This window comes from Furipterus horrens, unplaced genomic scaffold, assembly GCF_987537825.1.
Source record: "Furipterus horrens unplaced genomic scaffold, mFurHor1.1.pri manual_scaffold_5, whole genome shotgun sequence".
Lineage (NCBI taxonomy): Eukaryota > Metazoa > Chordata > Mammalia > Chiroptera > Furipteridae > Furipterus > Furipterus horrens.
Window position 1 is genome coordinate 9,083,488 of NW_028327175.1, and position 16,299 is coordinate 9,099,786.

At 36.5% G+C, this 16,299-nt stretch overlaps 1 protein-coding gene across 2 annotated transcripts in view; it reads left to right on the forward strand.

The window, feature by feature from the left end:
- RICTOR (RPTOR independent companion of MTOR complex 2) overlaps positions 1-16,299 on the forward strand; it is a 93,054-nt gene that overhangs the window by 46,170 nt on the left and 30,585 nt on the right. For both annotated transcript variants that reach the window (XM_090276157.1, XM_090276158.1), the window contains exons 9-16: positions 4,972-5,039; positions 8,009-8,076; positions 10,049-10,131; positions 12,856-12,943; positions 13,484-13,574; positions 13,686-13,752; positions 13,878-13,958; positions 15,586-15,686. In XM_090276157.1, coding sequence (XP_090132283.1) covers positions 4,972-5,039; positions 8,009-8,076; positions 10,049-10,131; positions 12,856-12,943; positions 13,484-13,574; positions 13,686-13,752; positions 13,878-13,958; positions 15,586-15,686 — 647 coding nt within the window. The remainder of the gene's footprint in view (positions 1-4,971; positions 5,040-8,008; positions 8,077-10,048; positions 10,132-12,855; positions 12,944-13,483; positions 13,575-13,685; positions 13,753-13,877; positions 13,959-15,585; positions 15,687-16,299) is intronic.

Here is a 16,299-nt window from a genome sequence, read left to right on the forward strand (position 1 = left end):
ACCATGTATACTTAAAAGAAATAGATGTATTTCTTTTCAAAATTTTTTTACTAATTCATTGTTTTTTATAGTTAGCCTAAAATAATAAGGTGACTATATATATATACTCGTTTAAAAGTATATAGTGAAGCTTGGAACAGAGTTATCACAAAATATTCTTATAGCTATTTCTGTGAAGGTACTGTTTTATTGTTCATTACAGATATCATTTAGAGTAAGTTTGAACTCAGGATTTGCTTGTATTTGGGTTGAAATTATGCAAGACATAAAAGATTTATTGTTCCCTAGTTTGTCTTTTTAAATCATTTTATATAAAACTTGTCTTAAATGTTATAATTCTGCTTTTATTAGGGCTATTAGAAATATTTGAGATTATAACATTACATTAGCTTATGTCATACTAACAAATTTAAGTACAAAATTATTCTTAATGTGTGATTTTAAATATATTATTCTTGGTAGTCCAATGGGAATAAACTGGCATTTTTGATATTTTACTGTATGTTTAGCTTTAAGTTTTGTTTTATCAAGTAGAAAAACTAAAATTTTAAAATTGGAGAGATGATTACAGTGAAGGACAGTAATATGTGTAGGCCTGATTTTTGTTCCTGTATAATTGTACAACAGTTTAGAAAGCCTTTATATGACTGAGATTTTTCAAATAATGTATTAGATGTTTAAATATCTGACTATATCTTTGCTTATATCTTGTTCTTTAAAACCACACAATTAGGTTTTTTTTTTTCCTTACCAAGATCCCCCCAGAATAGCATAGTGATTGAGAGCATGAACAGATCTGAATCTGACTTTTCGTCTGTATGGCCTGATAGCATTATGATTTGGAGGCAGTTATTAGCCTCTTGTTTACTGTTTGTTTGTTTGTTATTTCCTCACCCGAGGACACTTTCTCGTTGTTTCTGAGAGAGGATAGGAGAGAGAGAAACACCGCTGTCAGAGAGAAGCACCGATTGGTTACCTTCCATACACGCCTTGACTGGGGGTCATAGGCACTCGGACCGGGCGGGGGTGAGCCCCTAACTTAATTATGTGCCCAGACCGGGAATCAAACCTGCAACCCTTCGGTTACGGGACAGTGCTCCAACCAACTGAGCCACATTGGCCAGGGCTTAGCCTCTCATGGACCCATTTTTCCCTCAGTAAAATGAGATCATGGTTTTTATCTTGAAGAATTATTGTGAGGAATGAGTACTATAATAATAGTGGTAGTGGTGGTATTTAGTGGTAGCAGCAGTAGTAGTGATAATGGCAGCAGTTCACACTTATGTAAAGCCTCTAAGGAGTTAGGCAGTATTTCCTGGTGCTTTTCATATATTAATTCTAATACACATAAAATATTTACTACCTGGCACATAATAAATATTCAACAAATACTGGTTGTCTTGAGTATTACTCAATATCATCATCTACTTTATCATCCTCTTCTTCATTGTGGAGTCTGCTGTTAAGAAAATACTGTCCTTGTTTTTATTAATTATGTTTTATCAATTTTCATTGATAATTGGTTCCCTTTTCTACATACAAAGTAACCATTTTCAGTACTATTGTCTATTATTAGACCCAAATTTTCCTATTAGAACGCTTTTTAAAATTTACCTTAGCTTCTGTTTATATTGTATGTAATATGTTTTGTCCTCAGAGAGAAAAAATGTAGGTTTAATATAATGTTAATAGAGTAGATACTCTGTAAAGGTTGTAAATTAATTGTAATTTTATAGTAAATTTAATAAACACTTATTAAACTTATACTTCATAGTGGGATAGGGTAGTTCATAGCATCTGCTGTGGAAAACTAGAAAAGCTGTCTAATGATGGAAATCATATATTTCAAGCAGTGTTGAGCTATGAAAGCAATGAAGACCAGAGGGATTGAAGTTTTGTTTATTATTTTATTGTTGACACTGTTTCAGATGAGAGTAAAGTTTTAAGGGAGGAAGATACTTGGAGAATTTCCCTGAAGATCTACAGATGCCCGTGGCGGGGGGGGGGGGTGCACTTTTGGGGCACAGGCTAGAGCAGTGGTTCTCAACCTTCCTAATGCCATGACCCTTTAATATAGTTGCTCATGTTGTGGTTACCCCCAACCATAAAATTATTTTTGTTGCTACTTCATAACTGTAATTTTGCTACTGTTATGAATCATCATGTAAATATCTGATATGCAAGATGTATTTTCATTGTTACAAATTGAACATAGTTAAGGCATAGGGATTAATCACAAAAACAATATGTAATTATATATGTGTTTTCCGATGGTCTTAGGCGACCCCTGTGAAAGGGTCGTTCAGCCCCCAAAGGGGTCGCGACCCACAGGTCGAGAACCGCTGGGCTAGAGGCTGAGATATGGCCAAGGCCTAGGTAGAAGACCAGAGTGTGTGGCAGTCCTGTGGGTCACAGCATGACAAGCCTAGAGATGTGTCAGGTCTCTAGACCAAGCCTGACTTACCACCCCAGACATTTGCTGAAAGGAGAACCTCTGCAGGGTAGAGGCAGCACATCAAAACCTGAGGAGAGCACAGTGGGACGTGCCACAGTCTCCATGCACAGGATGCAAAGGCTGCCCCGTAGGAGGGCCCTGGGCTAAAGTAGAAGGGTCTTTAAGGAGGAGCAGATTCCCACTGGTTATACAGTTGCTTTTTCCCTTGTGTGTGCTTACCGATGAGGATATAATTAGAGGCGGAAAATCCATGTAGGCTTTTGCTGAGATCAGAAAAACTGGAGCAGCTTTTGGCAGTAATGTGGTACTAAAGTGACAAAACTGGATACTTCATAGCTGATTTCCTGTTCTTGACATTCCCATAATCTGAAGCCATCCTAGATAGATAGCTAAAGATCTAAGTTCAAAATTTACAAAATACATAGAGAAAAACTGCAGTCTCTCAATGGTAAAGAGAAAAATACTTGCTGAGCTCTCCATTAAAAGCACTGGAGGACCATACTTGAGGACAGGGAAAACCAAGATGTACTCTATCTTATCAAAATTGCAACATAGTCTCATTTTAACTTGGTGATCAGAAAAGATGATTAGCCTCCTTAACCTATCTATCAGAGGAAATTCTGATGGAATAACATTACTTGGATCATAAAATCAACATGTCTGACGTTCAGTCAGGAATTTGACTAATCTCATGCAAAAAGATAAGACTATATGACTGAACAACCAAAAGAAAAAAATATTTTCTGGAAATACTCCCAAAGGTGATCCATATGTTACAGTCAGAGGCAAAGAACTTTAAAACAACTACGGTTCATTTGTTCAGAAAAAATGGAGAAAAAGAGGAAGGAAATACATGAGATAATGGAGAATTTGACCAGATAATTGTAATATACAAGATGAATCAAATGGAAATTCCAGTACTGAAAAACTTAATACCCAGAATTATGAACTCAGTGAAGTTAAAATTCATTTTGGGTAAGAAGATACCATTAATAAACTGGAAGAAAAGTGAGTAAAAATATTCAGAGTAAGGCACAGAGTGTGGGAAAAGAAAGCAACAGAACAAAAGGGATAAAACATAATTTTCGTCTTTGGAGAAGAGAGAGAAAATAGGCAGAAGTAAATATCCAAAGAGTCAGTGGCCAAAACTTTTGGTTCTAAAACTGATGAAACTTCATGTTTGCAAAGCTCAGAAAACTCCAGATGAAATAATGCAAAGAAAACAATATGTAGGCACATTACGGTAAGATTTTTAAAAATGGAGACCAATAAAAATCTTAAGAGCAGCTTTATAAAAAAAGACATTACTTTCAAAGGAGCTAGTATGACAGCTGATTTCCCGACTGAAATAATGGATACCAGAAGAAAGTAGAATGGAATCTCTAGATTGCTGAAAGAAAATAATGCCCAGAGAAAATGACTTTCCAAAACAAAGGTAAAATAAAGATTTTTTCAGACTAAAGACCCAAGGGACTAGAAAGAAACGTTACTCTTCTCGGACTGCTTGCCTGTATGTCACGGGGAGGAACTGAACCCCGTTGCCAACAACGATGGATGCAGGTCCTCCCTCCAGCCCCTGTCAAGCCTTCAGAACCCTGCAGCCCTGATCAACGCGCTGAAGCATGTAGGGGACCCTGATCGTAACTGCAGAGCTAAGCCTCTCTTTGGTTCCGGAGTCACAGAAACCACGTGAGATAATAAATATTTATTGCTTAAAAAGTGAGGCGAACACAAAGAAAGGCTCAAGGGAGGCCTCAGTCCGAAGGAATAAGATCTAAGACAAACAAGGAAATGTAGGCAGGGATGAAGAATGCCAGAAAAAGTACATATATGACTCAATATTTTTAAAAAATACTGATTCTCAAAAGCAACGTTAGTGATGTCTTCTGTTTTTTAAGTTGTATTTTAAATTAAAATTCCGACCGCAATAATATAATAGGCAATGGGGGATATTAGCAAATGAGATAGAGTGGTTAAAGCTCTAAAGTGAGTGCGTGTGGCGATTCTGCTGAAGACAGCGGCAATACACTTTCTACTGGCAATAAGAGGAGGGTGTGATTTATAGAAGAAGACCATTTGAGTAGCATTCAGAAGGAGGCAAAACTGAATCATAGTGTTCGAGGTCAGGAAAGCAGGCCTGGGGTCGGGAGTGACTTGCTGAGTACAAAGCGGGAGGCAGTCGGGAGGTTTCGAGGCTGCTGATGTTTTCTCCATCTGGTGCTGGGTACAGGAGAGGACTTGGTTTGAGAAAATCCATCAGATCGTACATTTACCATTTGTATACTGTTTTTTATATGTATATGTATGTTATACCTCAATTTAAAATTTCAGAAATTCAATTTCTATATTTAAAAAATCAAGTATATTTCTTGATGATGAGTTGGGAGAAATAAGTCTCTCAAACAGTCTACCCAATTAAAGATATAGAGAAGTGGAATTAATTTTAACTTGTTACAGAAAGAATGCATTTTACAATAAGGACATTTTTCTTTTTTTTCTGCTTTTTTTTTTATTAGCGAATCTTAGCACCCTATACTGATTTTCACTACAGACATAGTCCAGATACAGCTGAAGGACAGCTCAAGTAAGTATCATTTGTTCCTAGTGACTTAGAAGGTGGCGTGTGTGTTGCTATTAAAGCTTTACATTTGCTTGATTGCATGTAGAGCCAGAGCAATGGGAGTGTGAGTAAATTTACTATTTCATGGAATTACGTTGTAAGTCTCTGATAATATAATTAACTGTGGTTTAAAAAATGAAAAGTAAATTTTGGGAAATTTAAAGATTTGGAATTATTTCAAGAATGGAAGTTAGGCTACAGTCGAAACCCAGATCTTTGTTTTTTTATTGTATATATTTTTTGTATAATACATTGAAAGACTAAAAGAATAAAATAACAAGGAGTACAAGGAAGAGTTACCTTAGTAATAAATTGGGTAAACAGAAAGATAGCATAGGTAGAATTCTGAGAGTAAGGTTAAAAAGGAAATAAAAGGATACAAAGTAAAGATTATTATTTAAAAATGAGGCAGGTAGTTTTCAGTCTTGGGAGAGAAAAAACCCATAGTTCACTATATATTCTGGGATAGCTTTTTAATTAAATTGATTAGACACCAAATAATGTACTGTCTGTGAATATTTTGCAAATGACCCAATTCCAGTAAATATGCCAGCAGGTGTTTTTCAGTAGGGTTTTTGGTTGCAGACATACTTACTTTGATAGATGGTAAATATTAAAATTCCTCACTAAGTTATGGAGCATTGTGAAATAGGGACATTTTTGTTGTTTTTCCTTTTTGCCCTGAATTGAAAACAGTGGTTTTATATCTTGAATCCCCTGCATCACTGTGGACTCATCACATTCTGTTGTGTCGTTACCTGAGCTGAGAAACCAAAGTAATGTTCTCTGTTTAAGACTTCTCGAACCCATTTCTGCTGCGTTATGAATTGAGGATGCTTAAGCCCCTTGCTTTTCCTTGTGACACTTGGACATTCTCTTTATTAAAACACAGCATATGCATTTTCTATTGCATAACAAATTATTGCAAAATGTAGCAGGTTAAAACAGCATCGTCTTATTAGCTCCCAGTTCAGTAGCTCAGAAGTCTGGTATGGCTGTTATCGGAGGTTCTGGTGAAAAACCCATTTTCAGCCTCATTCCGGTTGTTGGCAGAATTTACGTTCTTGCTGTTATGTAACTTAGGACCCTGTTTCCTTGCTAGCTGTTAACGGGGGCCTGCTCGCAGCTTCTAGAGGCCAACCTCTTCCTTGGCCACATGGGTCCCTCCATCTTCAAACATAGCAAGAATTCCTAGAACCCTTGTGCTATGAATTGAATTTCCAGCTAGAGAACATGCTTTAGTCAGATCAAGCCTACCAACAATCTCCCTATCTTACAGTCTGCTGGGCTAAATAACAGAAACATAACCACTGTCATGGCAGATACCGTATAGATAGGATCCACAGATTAGGACGTGGAATCTTGAGGCGATGGGGGTATTTTTAGAGTTCTACCTACCAAGATGAGCAAGAGACAAACCTGGATATTTTTTTAGAGTAGGAGAGGGGAAAAATACATTCCACCAAAATTCTTCCTTTTCTTTTTGGGTCTGTATTTTACTCTTAGTAAGTTTCTGCAGTGTGGGCAGTTATAGGAGCCTGAGTACAGTGTGTTCAGGGAATAATGAAATAAATGATTTTTTAAAATATTACAAATTTATTGAGTAGGGTAGAGAGTGGATTAGCAAGCAATTCATATAAGTATGTCACTAACATTTTTAAGAGAAGGAGCATGAAAGCTTAATCACAGTTGTCCAGTTCTCATTTCTTTAGCATCCCCTTTCCCATATTACTTTCTGTTATGGATTCTCATTTTGATCGGTGCTACAGAGCTCAGCACTGTGGTTTGTTTTCATGTATGCGTTTCTAAGTATTTCCTTTCTCTTCTGTAGACTGCCTGGTAGCTCACTACTCTTTAATTTGATTTTCTGTCACTGTTTTTTGTTTCCCAGTTCTCCTGATTTCTGTATTCTCAAAACTGTTTAAGAACTTTATTAGGGAAGAATAAAAGCCCAGAAGAAAACGGACACGTCACAGGATAGAGGTGGTTGAGGAGGCACAGAGTATAAGACTGCTACATATATTGAAACCAGCCATTAGTCATATGTGGAAAATGCAGTTAACCCTTAAACAACATGGGGCTATGGGCGCTGACACCCTGTACAATTGAAAATTGTGTATAATTTTTGACTCCCCCAAAACTTAAATACTAATAGCCTGCTGCTAACCAGAAGCCAATTAAGCCATTTTGTATATGTATTATATACTGTCTTCTTAAAATAAAGTAAGAAGAAATGTTATTGAGAAAATCATAAGGAAAACGCATTTACAGTACTGTACGTATATATTGAAAACAATGCCTATAAGTGGATCTGCACAGGTCAGACCTGTGTTGTTTAAGGGTCCCCTGTAGTTTGTTGCTTCATTGTCATAAACTGTCACATAGGAAGGAACAAGCGGGATGACTGGATACACAATTATAAAAGAAGAAGCTGACATTAATATGATCCAGTTATTTAATAACATTTCAGTGAATATGTGGGTTGATAAGCTTGCTTGTTAGAAATGCTCGAATAAGTGTGGGGCAAGAATTTGGAAGTAACTCGAATACAAGTGGTAAAGGTGGGATGAGGGACGGCCTCCTGACAGAGATGCTTGCTAAGCCAGCTGCTGCGGTCTGTCTAGTGCTCAGAATATTAATCCAAAGAGCAGGAAATGTGGAACGAAATAGAAAAGTCAAAATTTGTAACTTATTTTAAACTATGTTGTGGATCTTAAATCGGAAGGGGATCCCTATGGGATTGGGTCATTTGCTTTGAGGCAGATCTGATCTTTGTTTTTTTAACATGTTTAATTTTCTGGGTAAATACTCAAATGCAATCTAATGATAGCACTTATTCTGATACAGTACCAGGGGGGAAAAATCACTTTTTGTTCTAACATTTTATTTATTTTCTTTGACCTCTCCCACCGCTGTCCACCTACCACACACAGAGAAGACAGAGAAGCAAGGTTTCTAGCCAGTAAAATGGGGATCATAGCAACATTCCGGTCATGGGCAGGTAAGTTACTCTGTGCTGCTTGGTGACATGCTGTTATATCAGAAAAGCTTTACTGTGCTTTCAAATGTTATATTATTGCAGCATCTAGTTTAGATGTTACTCGAATCTATTTAGAGCCAAAGGGATTTGTACAAAATTATTAAACTTGACTATTTGTAAGTCTGTATACTCATGATTGCCTGGCCAATTAAGAAAATTAAATATCATCTATACTTTTTTTATCTAAAAGTATAATATAAAATGCCATTAATACCAAGTAAGCAAAATTGTCCATTAGTCGTCTTGAATTTCTTTCGAAGAGGGGTTATGCATGTTTTATCTTTCTGTGGAATAAAAAGCAAAACATTTTTCTTAAAATACCACCACAAAGTGTATTTTATTTAATAAATTACCTTCCTCCTTCTTGACTTTGTAGAATAATTTAAGGAATAGAATACAAAGGAGCGTAGCAGTAAGCAGAACAAGAAAATTTACCTAAACACCTCTGTGTCTAGATAGCCCTAACAGATAACCTTTTTCATATAAATTATTCTCCCAGCCATAGGCCCCTAGCCAATATGTTTACAGTGACTTCCTCTGACCTCTCAGTGCTTTTGTAAGACCTCCACTCGTGCTGTGTACACCTGATGGCCGCTGCCTTCCCTTGCCCCCATGGATCACACATTCTTTTTTATACTTAACCAGCCTCCACACACTGTTTCAACATAGAAACCAGCACGGCCCTTCTGCCAGGTTTAGCTATCACTGCCCTTACCCAGAACCCACTGTTACTTAGTTTCCATAGCTACTGTTGTCATCCTTTACCTCCTGTCAACTTCCTTGCCATTAGACTTGTTTCTGTCTTAGCAAACCAGGAACTCTGTCCTGCTGTAACACCAGTACAGCCTCGTCACTGTGCTCTCCCTCTCCTTCCAGGCTCTACGCTCCCTTCGCTGTCTGTAGCCTCTGCCATTCTCTTCCCTTGCGTCTCTTAAACGTTCTTCCTAGCAGGCTGCCCTTTGTCCTGCAGCCTTTAGGTACTGATCCATCATCAGACACTCAAGACGGCTGGGAGTCTTCCTCCCTCCTGCTGAAGTCAGAAGAGGGATACCAGCATTACAAGTTAGAACTCAGAGAACGATTTTCTCACAGAAATAATTTCCTAAGTAGTATTTAGATACTGTGGTACTATTTATGAGTTAAATAAGCTTTTATACATTTGTGACATTATTTCTGTTATATGTAATAGATTTCAAAATCCACATAACTGATTGACAGATGAGTTCTGGAACACAATTTCTTCATGAGTTGCAATGGCCTGTTTTCCCTGTTAGTGTAGAGTATGATCTGTAAAGACTGTTTCTTAATCTATAATCTCTCACGTAACATCAGACATCAAAGTTTGAGAAATACTGTTTTAATGACTTAAGCAAATAATTTTGAACCCAGAGAGAAAAAAGATTATTTATAAACGTAAGTATTTAAAAGTAACAGAACTTCAGAGTTCTAAGTGACTTTTTAAAAATGTTCCCCAACATTTTAGCACAGAAAAGTATAACTGACAGACTTTAAATAAATTGTATGCATCAAACTTTTAAGTGAGAGAACTGAGTCAAACAATTTTAAACATATTAAAATATCATATCATTAAAGAAGATGTGTAAATAGACAATAAATAAAGTATTCAATATCATTTGTCGTTGAGGAACTGCCAATTCCATTCTCAGTGAGACACCACTGTACACCCACCAAATGGGAATCGTACACAGTCAGAGATCATAAACTTTTTTGGGTATGAAACGAATAGAAGAAGGAAGTAAAATAAAATTATTAGTAATCTGTAATCAGTAGGCAATTCAGAGAATGTTTGAAATATAACTTATGATACCCAAGTAATAAAATAGTATAGATTAGCTTAGAAAAATATCACAGATTTTTATATTATTTTTTGAAATTCAAGTCAATGATTATTTTTTCTTTTTATCTTCTTTAGGTATTATTAATTTATGTAAACCTGGAAACTCTGGCATTCAGTCTCTAATTGGAGTACTTTGCATACCAAATATGGAAATAAGGGTAGGTAAAAGTTATGCTGATTATAAAGAGTTCATTTTAGGTGATGCTTTTTCCTCATGAATTGCTAATCTGTATCATAGAGCATTTAAAAAATATGTAAATAAATATTTACAACTTAGTTGAATCCTAAGGATAATATGAATCATTAGAAATACTGCTGTTGTTAGGAACTGTGGCTGTATTAAAATTGGATTAAAAATATAAAATTAATTATTCTTTATTCATTAAAATATGCAAACAATACAGCAGGGCATTCTCATTATAAAAGGTTCAAGCAATCCAGAAATATATTTAGGAAAAAGTAACTGGTATTTATGCATCTTCAGCTTTTTAACTTAGTTTCATAATATAAGTGGTTTTGATTAAAATTGGGTTGTGTGTGTGTGTGTGTGTGTTTTCTGTCTGGAAAAAGTCTAGCCATTGTTAATATAATGAGAATGGTTTGCACAACATCAGTGTAACCTGGCAGCCCAGGAGAACAATGATGACTTCACTGTTCCAGTCAGTGGGGGCGGTTGGCAGATGCTGTTGAGTGAGCATGTGTACTGTGTGGCCGTCACATTCAAAATGAGTGAGTGAGTAGAGCTATAGATCTGTCATCAGATTTTCCCTTAAGCTTGAACATTCCTCCATGGAAACTGTTCGGATGATTCAGAGGCCGCAGCTCTAGGCGGCTGGTGATTGGCAGCTTCATCACAACAACATGCTTGCTCATGCATCATGTTTCATGCAGAGCTTTTTGGCAAAATATAAAATCACCCAGGTGACTCAGCTGCCCTGTGGCCCAGATTTGGTGTCCTGTGACTTCTGGCTTTTCCCAAAACTAAACTCACCTTTAAGAGGGAAGAGATTTCAGACCATCAGTGAGATTCAGGAAAATGTGACGGGGCAGCTGATGACAATTGGGAGAACTGTGTGAGGTCCCAAGGTGCCTACACTGAAGGGGACTGAGGCGTCATTGTCCTATGAACAGTGTTTCTTGGGTCTTGTTATCTTTTTCAATAAATGTCTCTTTTTCATATAACGTGGCTGGATACCTTCTGGAGAGACCATAGATTATATATATATATATATATATATATGCTTGTTTATTACATGTATTCCTAAATTGTTAATGCATAGGAATTCATACTATATAGCTAAAATAAACTGAAATTGGGGGAAAAAAATAACATTTTTTTCCCCTTCAATGTTTGTTATTTTTTTAAAATATGCTTTATTGATTACGCTGTTACAGTTGTCCCAGTTTATTTTCCCTTTGTTCCCATCCACCCAGTGACCCCCCCCTCCATTTGTCCCCCTACTTAGTCCATGCCCATTGGTTGTGCATATAGTTCTTCTCAACATCTTCCTGTCTACTCCACTCCCTCCTACTATGCTTCTTAAGACTAGCCTTCTTTCCTTCCCCATCTTGTTTAAGATCTGCTGTTAAGTCTGTAAGCATTCTTATAATCAGAAAGATTTCCTATCTGCTGCTTCGTTAGATTAGATATTTGCTGTCTGGTCAGCTGCGTCACTGAGATTTCTATCATGATCTGTGCCATCCTGACAGTTTTGTGTTTACCTTTGTTTCCTGGGCAGGGCTGTCACACCTCCTATGCTATAAGAGGCAGAGCCCCGTATCCTTGTCACAACCAGGCTACCCTTCTCACCATACTGTGGTGTTTTGCGTGGGGGTGGGGATCCAAGATGGATTCTTGGCATTCACTCTCTGCTGAGAGACCGGGAGCCTCCTCCTCCGTCCCCACCCCCTCTGGGCCTCACAGTTCAAGGCATTGGGGGTCTGCCTTCCCCAGTGTCGGAATTGCAAGCTGATGGGTCTGGTCTGCAGCCAGGGGTGCTCCCCAGGTGCTTCTCGCCTCCCACTAAATACGGGTGTTTGTGCTCACCGCTGTCCTGCCTCCGTCGCTGCTGCTGCCGCCGCCACGGACAGCACAGCTTGACCTCTCCTCCCCGGCTTCGCCCCTCCTACCTGTCCGGATGAGCACCACTTCTTTATAACTTCATACATTGGACTTCCACTTATTTTCTGGGACTTCTGGTTATTTCTGGTTTTGCAGTAGTTGTATTCCTTCTTAGTTGTGGAGGGAGACGGAGTGTGTCAGTCTAGGTCTCCGTCTTGGCTGGAAGTCTCCTGTGTATGTTAGCCTCTGTGTCTTGGGTAGAGCTCTCGCTCCTGTTACAGCCAATGTTTTTTTAAATTTTGTTCAAAGGAACACAATTTTTTTTTCTTGTTTTTTGTTTATATAAACCAAATTTGGAATTGGACAATGTTATCAAAAAATATTAGCCAGTGGTGCCTCACTTAAAGTGTGAACAAAAAAGCATTTAGGTCATGGAAATGGAAGGATGTGGTTACAGGTGGAAGGATCCAGAAGTAAGCAACTAGAGGTTGAGGCCATTCAGTTGACTTCTTAGGAGATGATCAAAGAACATGGTCTTTGGAGTCTGACTGAGGTTTGTCTAGTTTTATTATTTATTGTCCCATGACCTTGGACATACTGCTTTTAACCTTTTAATCTATTTCTTCACATGTACAGTGGAGTTACTAAAGATTTATTGAAAAGATTAAATTGTGTATGTAGTAAGCATTAAGTAATTTTTATTTAATATAGCTCTGAAATATATATGTTCTGTGTTTACCAATTTTTAATTTTGCAAACAAGATATTCATACATTTTTTTTCCGGAATAGTAAATGATCTATCTTTATTTGTACTTGCAGCGAGGTCTGCTTGAAGTGCTTTACGATATATTTCGTCTTCCTCTGCCTGTTGTGACTGAGGAGTTTATAGAAGCTCTGCTCAGTGTAGGTAAGCAGTGACATGCACTCGCATCTGTTCAAATGGTGTAGTTTTTAAAATGGCCTTTGTAATGGAGACAAAGTCCCTGAAGGAAAAACACTGAACTAAGTGTTGGATGTAATTTTCTTTTATTATTGCATCACAGTGGCATGAAATTAATATAGAAATAAAAACTCCAATAAATTTCTAAAAATAAGGAATTCTTAATTTCTTCTTTTGTCACCCTAGCTCTTGTTAAATGAACAGTGAAATTAATAGAAAGATGGACCAAGAAAGGAAGAGGAGACAATAAGAAACTTGTGTGATTCTTGAATTACATGCTCTAATTCTTGTCTTATTTTATTTTAGCCAAATGACCCTAAAGTTCCCAAATAGTCAATTTGTATATATTTACACAAATCATTTTTTTCTGTATCTTTGAATCTATTTTTTTTCCTAACCAACATTTTGAAAGATCATTTATAGCTTGGCTAGCTGGTAGTTACGGATCCTTATCAGAAGTGTCTCAGTAATACCTGATTATCCTCTGCCTCATTTTACCTGTTTCAGATCCAGGTAGATTCCAAGACAGTTGGAGGCTTTCTGATGGCTTTGTAGCAGCTGAGGCAAAGACTATTCTTCCTCATCGTGCCAGATCCAGGTAGAATTTAGATGTAGAAATGGTTTAGATTTATTATGACTACTGTTTTTATGTTAAATTACATAATACATGAAGTATTAGTTAATTGTTTCCTTGCTGTGTGTATTACAGGCCAGATCTCATGGATAATTATTTGGCGCTTATACTTTCCGCGTTTATTCGTAATGGGCTTTTAGAGGTAAGACTTAGAAACCTTATTTTACTCTATCTTGTTTGTTTTCTCTAACAGGATTCTTTCAGAGCAACAGAAAAATGCATAAATATGTTCATGTGCACTGTGGTATTTTCTTTTTATTTTCAAAGGGTTTGGTTGAAGTGATAACAAACAGTGATAACCATATCTCAGTGAGAGCTACCATTCTTCTCGGAGAGCTTTTACATATGGTAAGCTTACCAGCTTCTGATTATGTTTGATATCATTAATGTTTTAATTTATAAGACAGGTTATTTTAACCATGTTACTTTGTATTATCTCAAAGAATAAATACATGTGTTTTGGACATATATCTTTTAATTACAAAGAGCCCCTGATGTCTTATATCTTGATATGTATTCGCTGGGTTTAGAAATGAAACAAACATATAAAATACAAAATACCAAAAAATGATTTTTAAACTAATTTCCAATGTTGACCATTTGAATCTTGTAAATCTTAATCTCTTAGAAAGATTTTCTAAGGAATTATTAAACTATATATATATATTACTTCAGTCAGCTAGGAATGGAATATGGCAGCCAGTGCCTGAATTTTGGAAAACTTGGTGCAGAAATTCAAAATATAAGTGTCTTGTTTGAACACAGTCTTCTCTGTAAACCTAACGGTTGAAGTTCGTGAGGTGGGTTTTTTTGTTTGGTTGGTTTTTTTTTTTTGCTATGTTTTTGTGACACAAGTCACTTCTGGAAACAGGGAGCTAGGAGAGCGATGTGACCATTCCTTACTCGCAGTTAGTCAAGCAGTGAGGAGGCTTTGATTGTAGGATAGAAATCGTGTTTGTAGGTCACCTCTTAGGTAATGAAATACTGAATAAAAAGAACTACTTTAAACTCAGTAAAGGAGCAGTAACCCAATGGCAAGTCTTTTAAAATTATACCGTGACCTGCTATTATTGGCGCAATCTGTCTTTTTTCTTTTTGTTTCTTTTTTTTTTTTTTGGTTATTGTTTTAGCACCCTACCTTCCCAGTTTTGTTTTGTTTTGTTTTTTTCCCCACATAGCAACTGGGCTGTGTGAGTTAAGTAAGGAAAATTACACAGAGTTTAATGATAACTGTCTCGTTTATCAATAAATTATTTTGCCACTCACTCTGGTCTCCTTCAGCCCATCTGTGAAAGAATTAAGTAATATTGCAGGTCCTCAGGTTTGATTATTTTGATTTCAGTTCTTAAAATATCATTTCCTGTGAACATATCAATATCCAAAACTATTTGCTTTTATATGAATGAATCATTTTTGCTCTTTTCGCCTATACGCCAGAACTCTATGATTCTCTTGAAATTAAAAGCTGGTGTTTTTGAGTAGTATAGTGGTGTTAGTTCATTGCAGATTGAGTGGCGGAATTTTGTTTAGAAAGCAGGAGTTCATGTTTCTTACTTTAAATATTATCAGACTATGAGACAAACCTGTTTTGAGAAAGTGGTTTTTAAAACTTAAGTCAACTCATAAGTTAAGATATTGCATCTAGCATTTTAAATATCACTTTTAATTAACATTATAACTATCTAAATTTTGATATTTTTTTGAGGTCATTTAAGGACCTAATTATGTACCACTTAAAAATATAATTTAATGTTATAATAAAAGATCATGAAATTTATAGTTTTAGTAATGTGAGTCTATATTTGTTACATCTCTTTGTTGAGAGTAGGTAAGATAAATTTATAAGGAAGTGTGTTTTGGAAAGTAAATCATTAAGTTAATTTTATGAGTGAAACCTGAGAGTCTTTAGTGTTATATCTGAAGGTAATCTAGAACATAAATATTCTCAGCTCCCAAATGTTCTGTTTCATTTCAGGCAAACACAATTCTCCCTCATTCCCATGGCCATCATCTGCACTGCCTGCCCACCCTAATGAACATGGCAGCGTCCTTCGACATCCCCAAGGAGAAAAGAGTGTAAGTGTCTGCTCTTGCAGAGTTTGTGCCTGGTGTCTTCAGTCCCAATTAGATAACCCTCTCTGTTTTTTAAAAAGTAGTCTGAATAGGTTATGTGTGGAAATTCTTCTAGGGAAGCCTTCCAGATAAGAGGGAAGTTAATGGTTTTATTTTTAATGGTTTGTATTTCAGGCCGCAAAGTAGTATAGCTTAGTAAAATCAACTTTTACTAGCATGTTTCTGAACAAGGACATAGACTTTCTACCAATTCAATAAAAATGTTGATTGCGAGGTTTTTGAACTATTTTATGTTTGGAACAGCAATTCAGGCTTTTTTTCTTTTAATGTTCAAATTATTTCAGTCGAACAAAGCACAAGGATTAACAGTGTATTCTTTTCCATGTGGGGTTAAAATTAATGTATAGGCCTTGAAATTAGCTAAGCTCTGAAGGTGATATTGCAAATATAGAATTTATAAACAGAGGTATGGTAGTATAGCTGTTGCTCTGCTGAAATTCCAATGCTAATAATAAAATATAATTTAAAAGGTGGAGGTAGCGGAGCTTGGTGGGGAAGTGCTAGTGGAATCTTTACACTTGGTAAAGATTGTGTCTGCACCAGGGACGATGTCTTT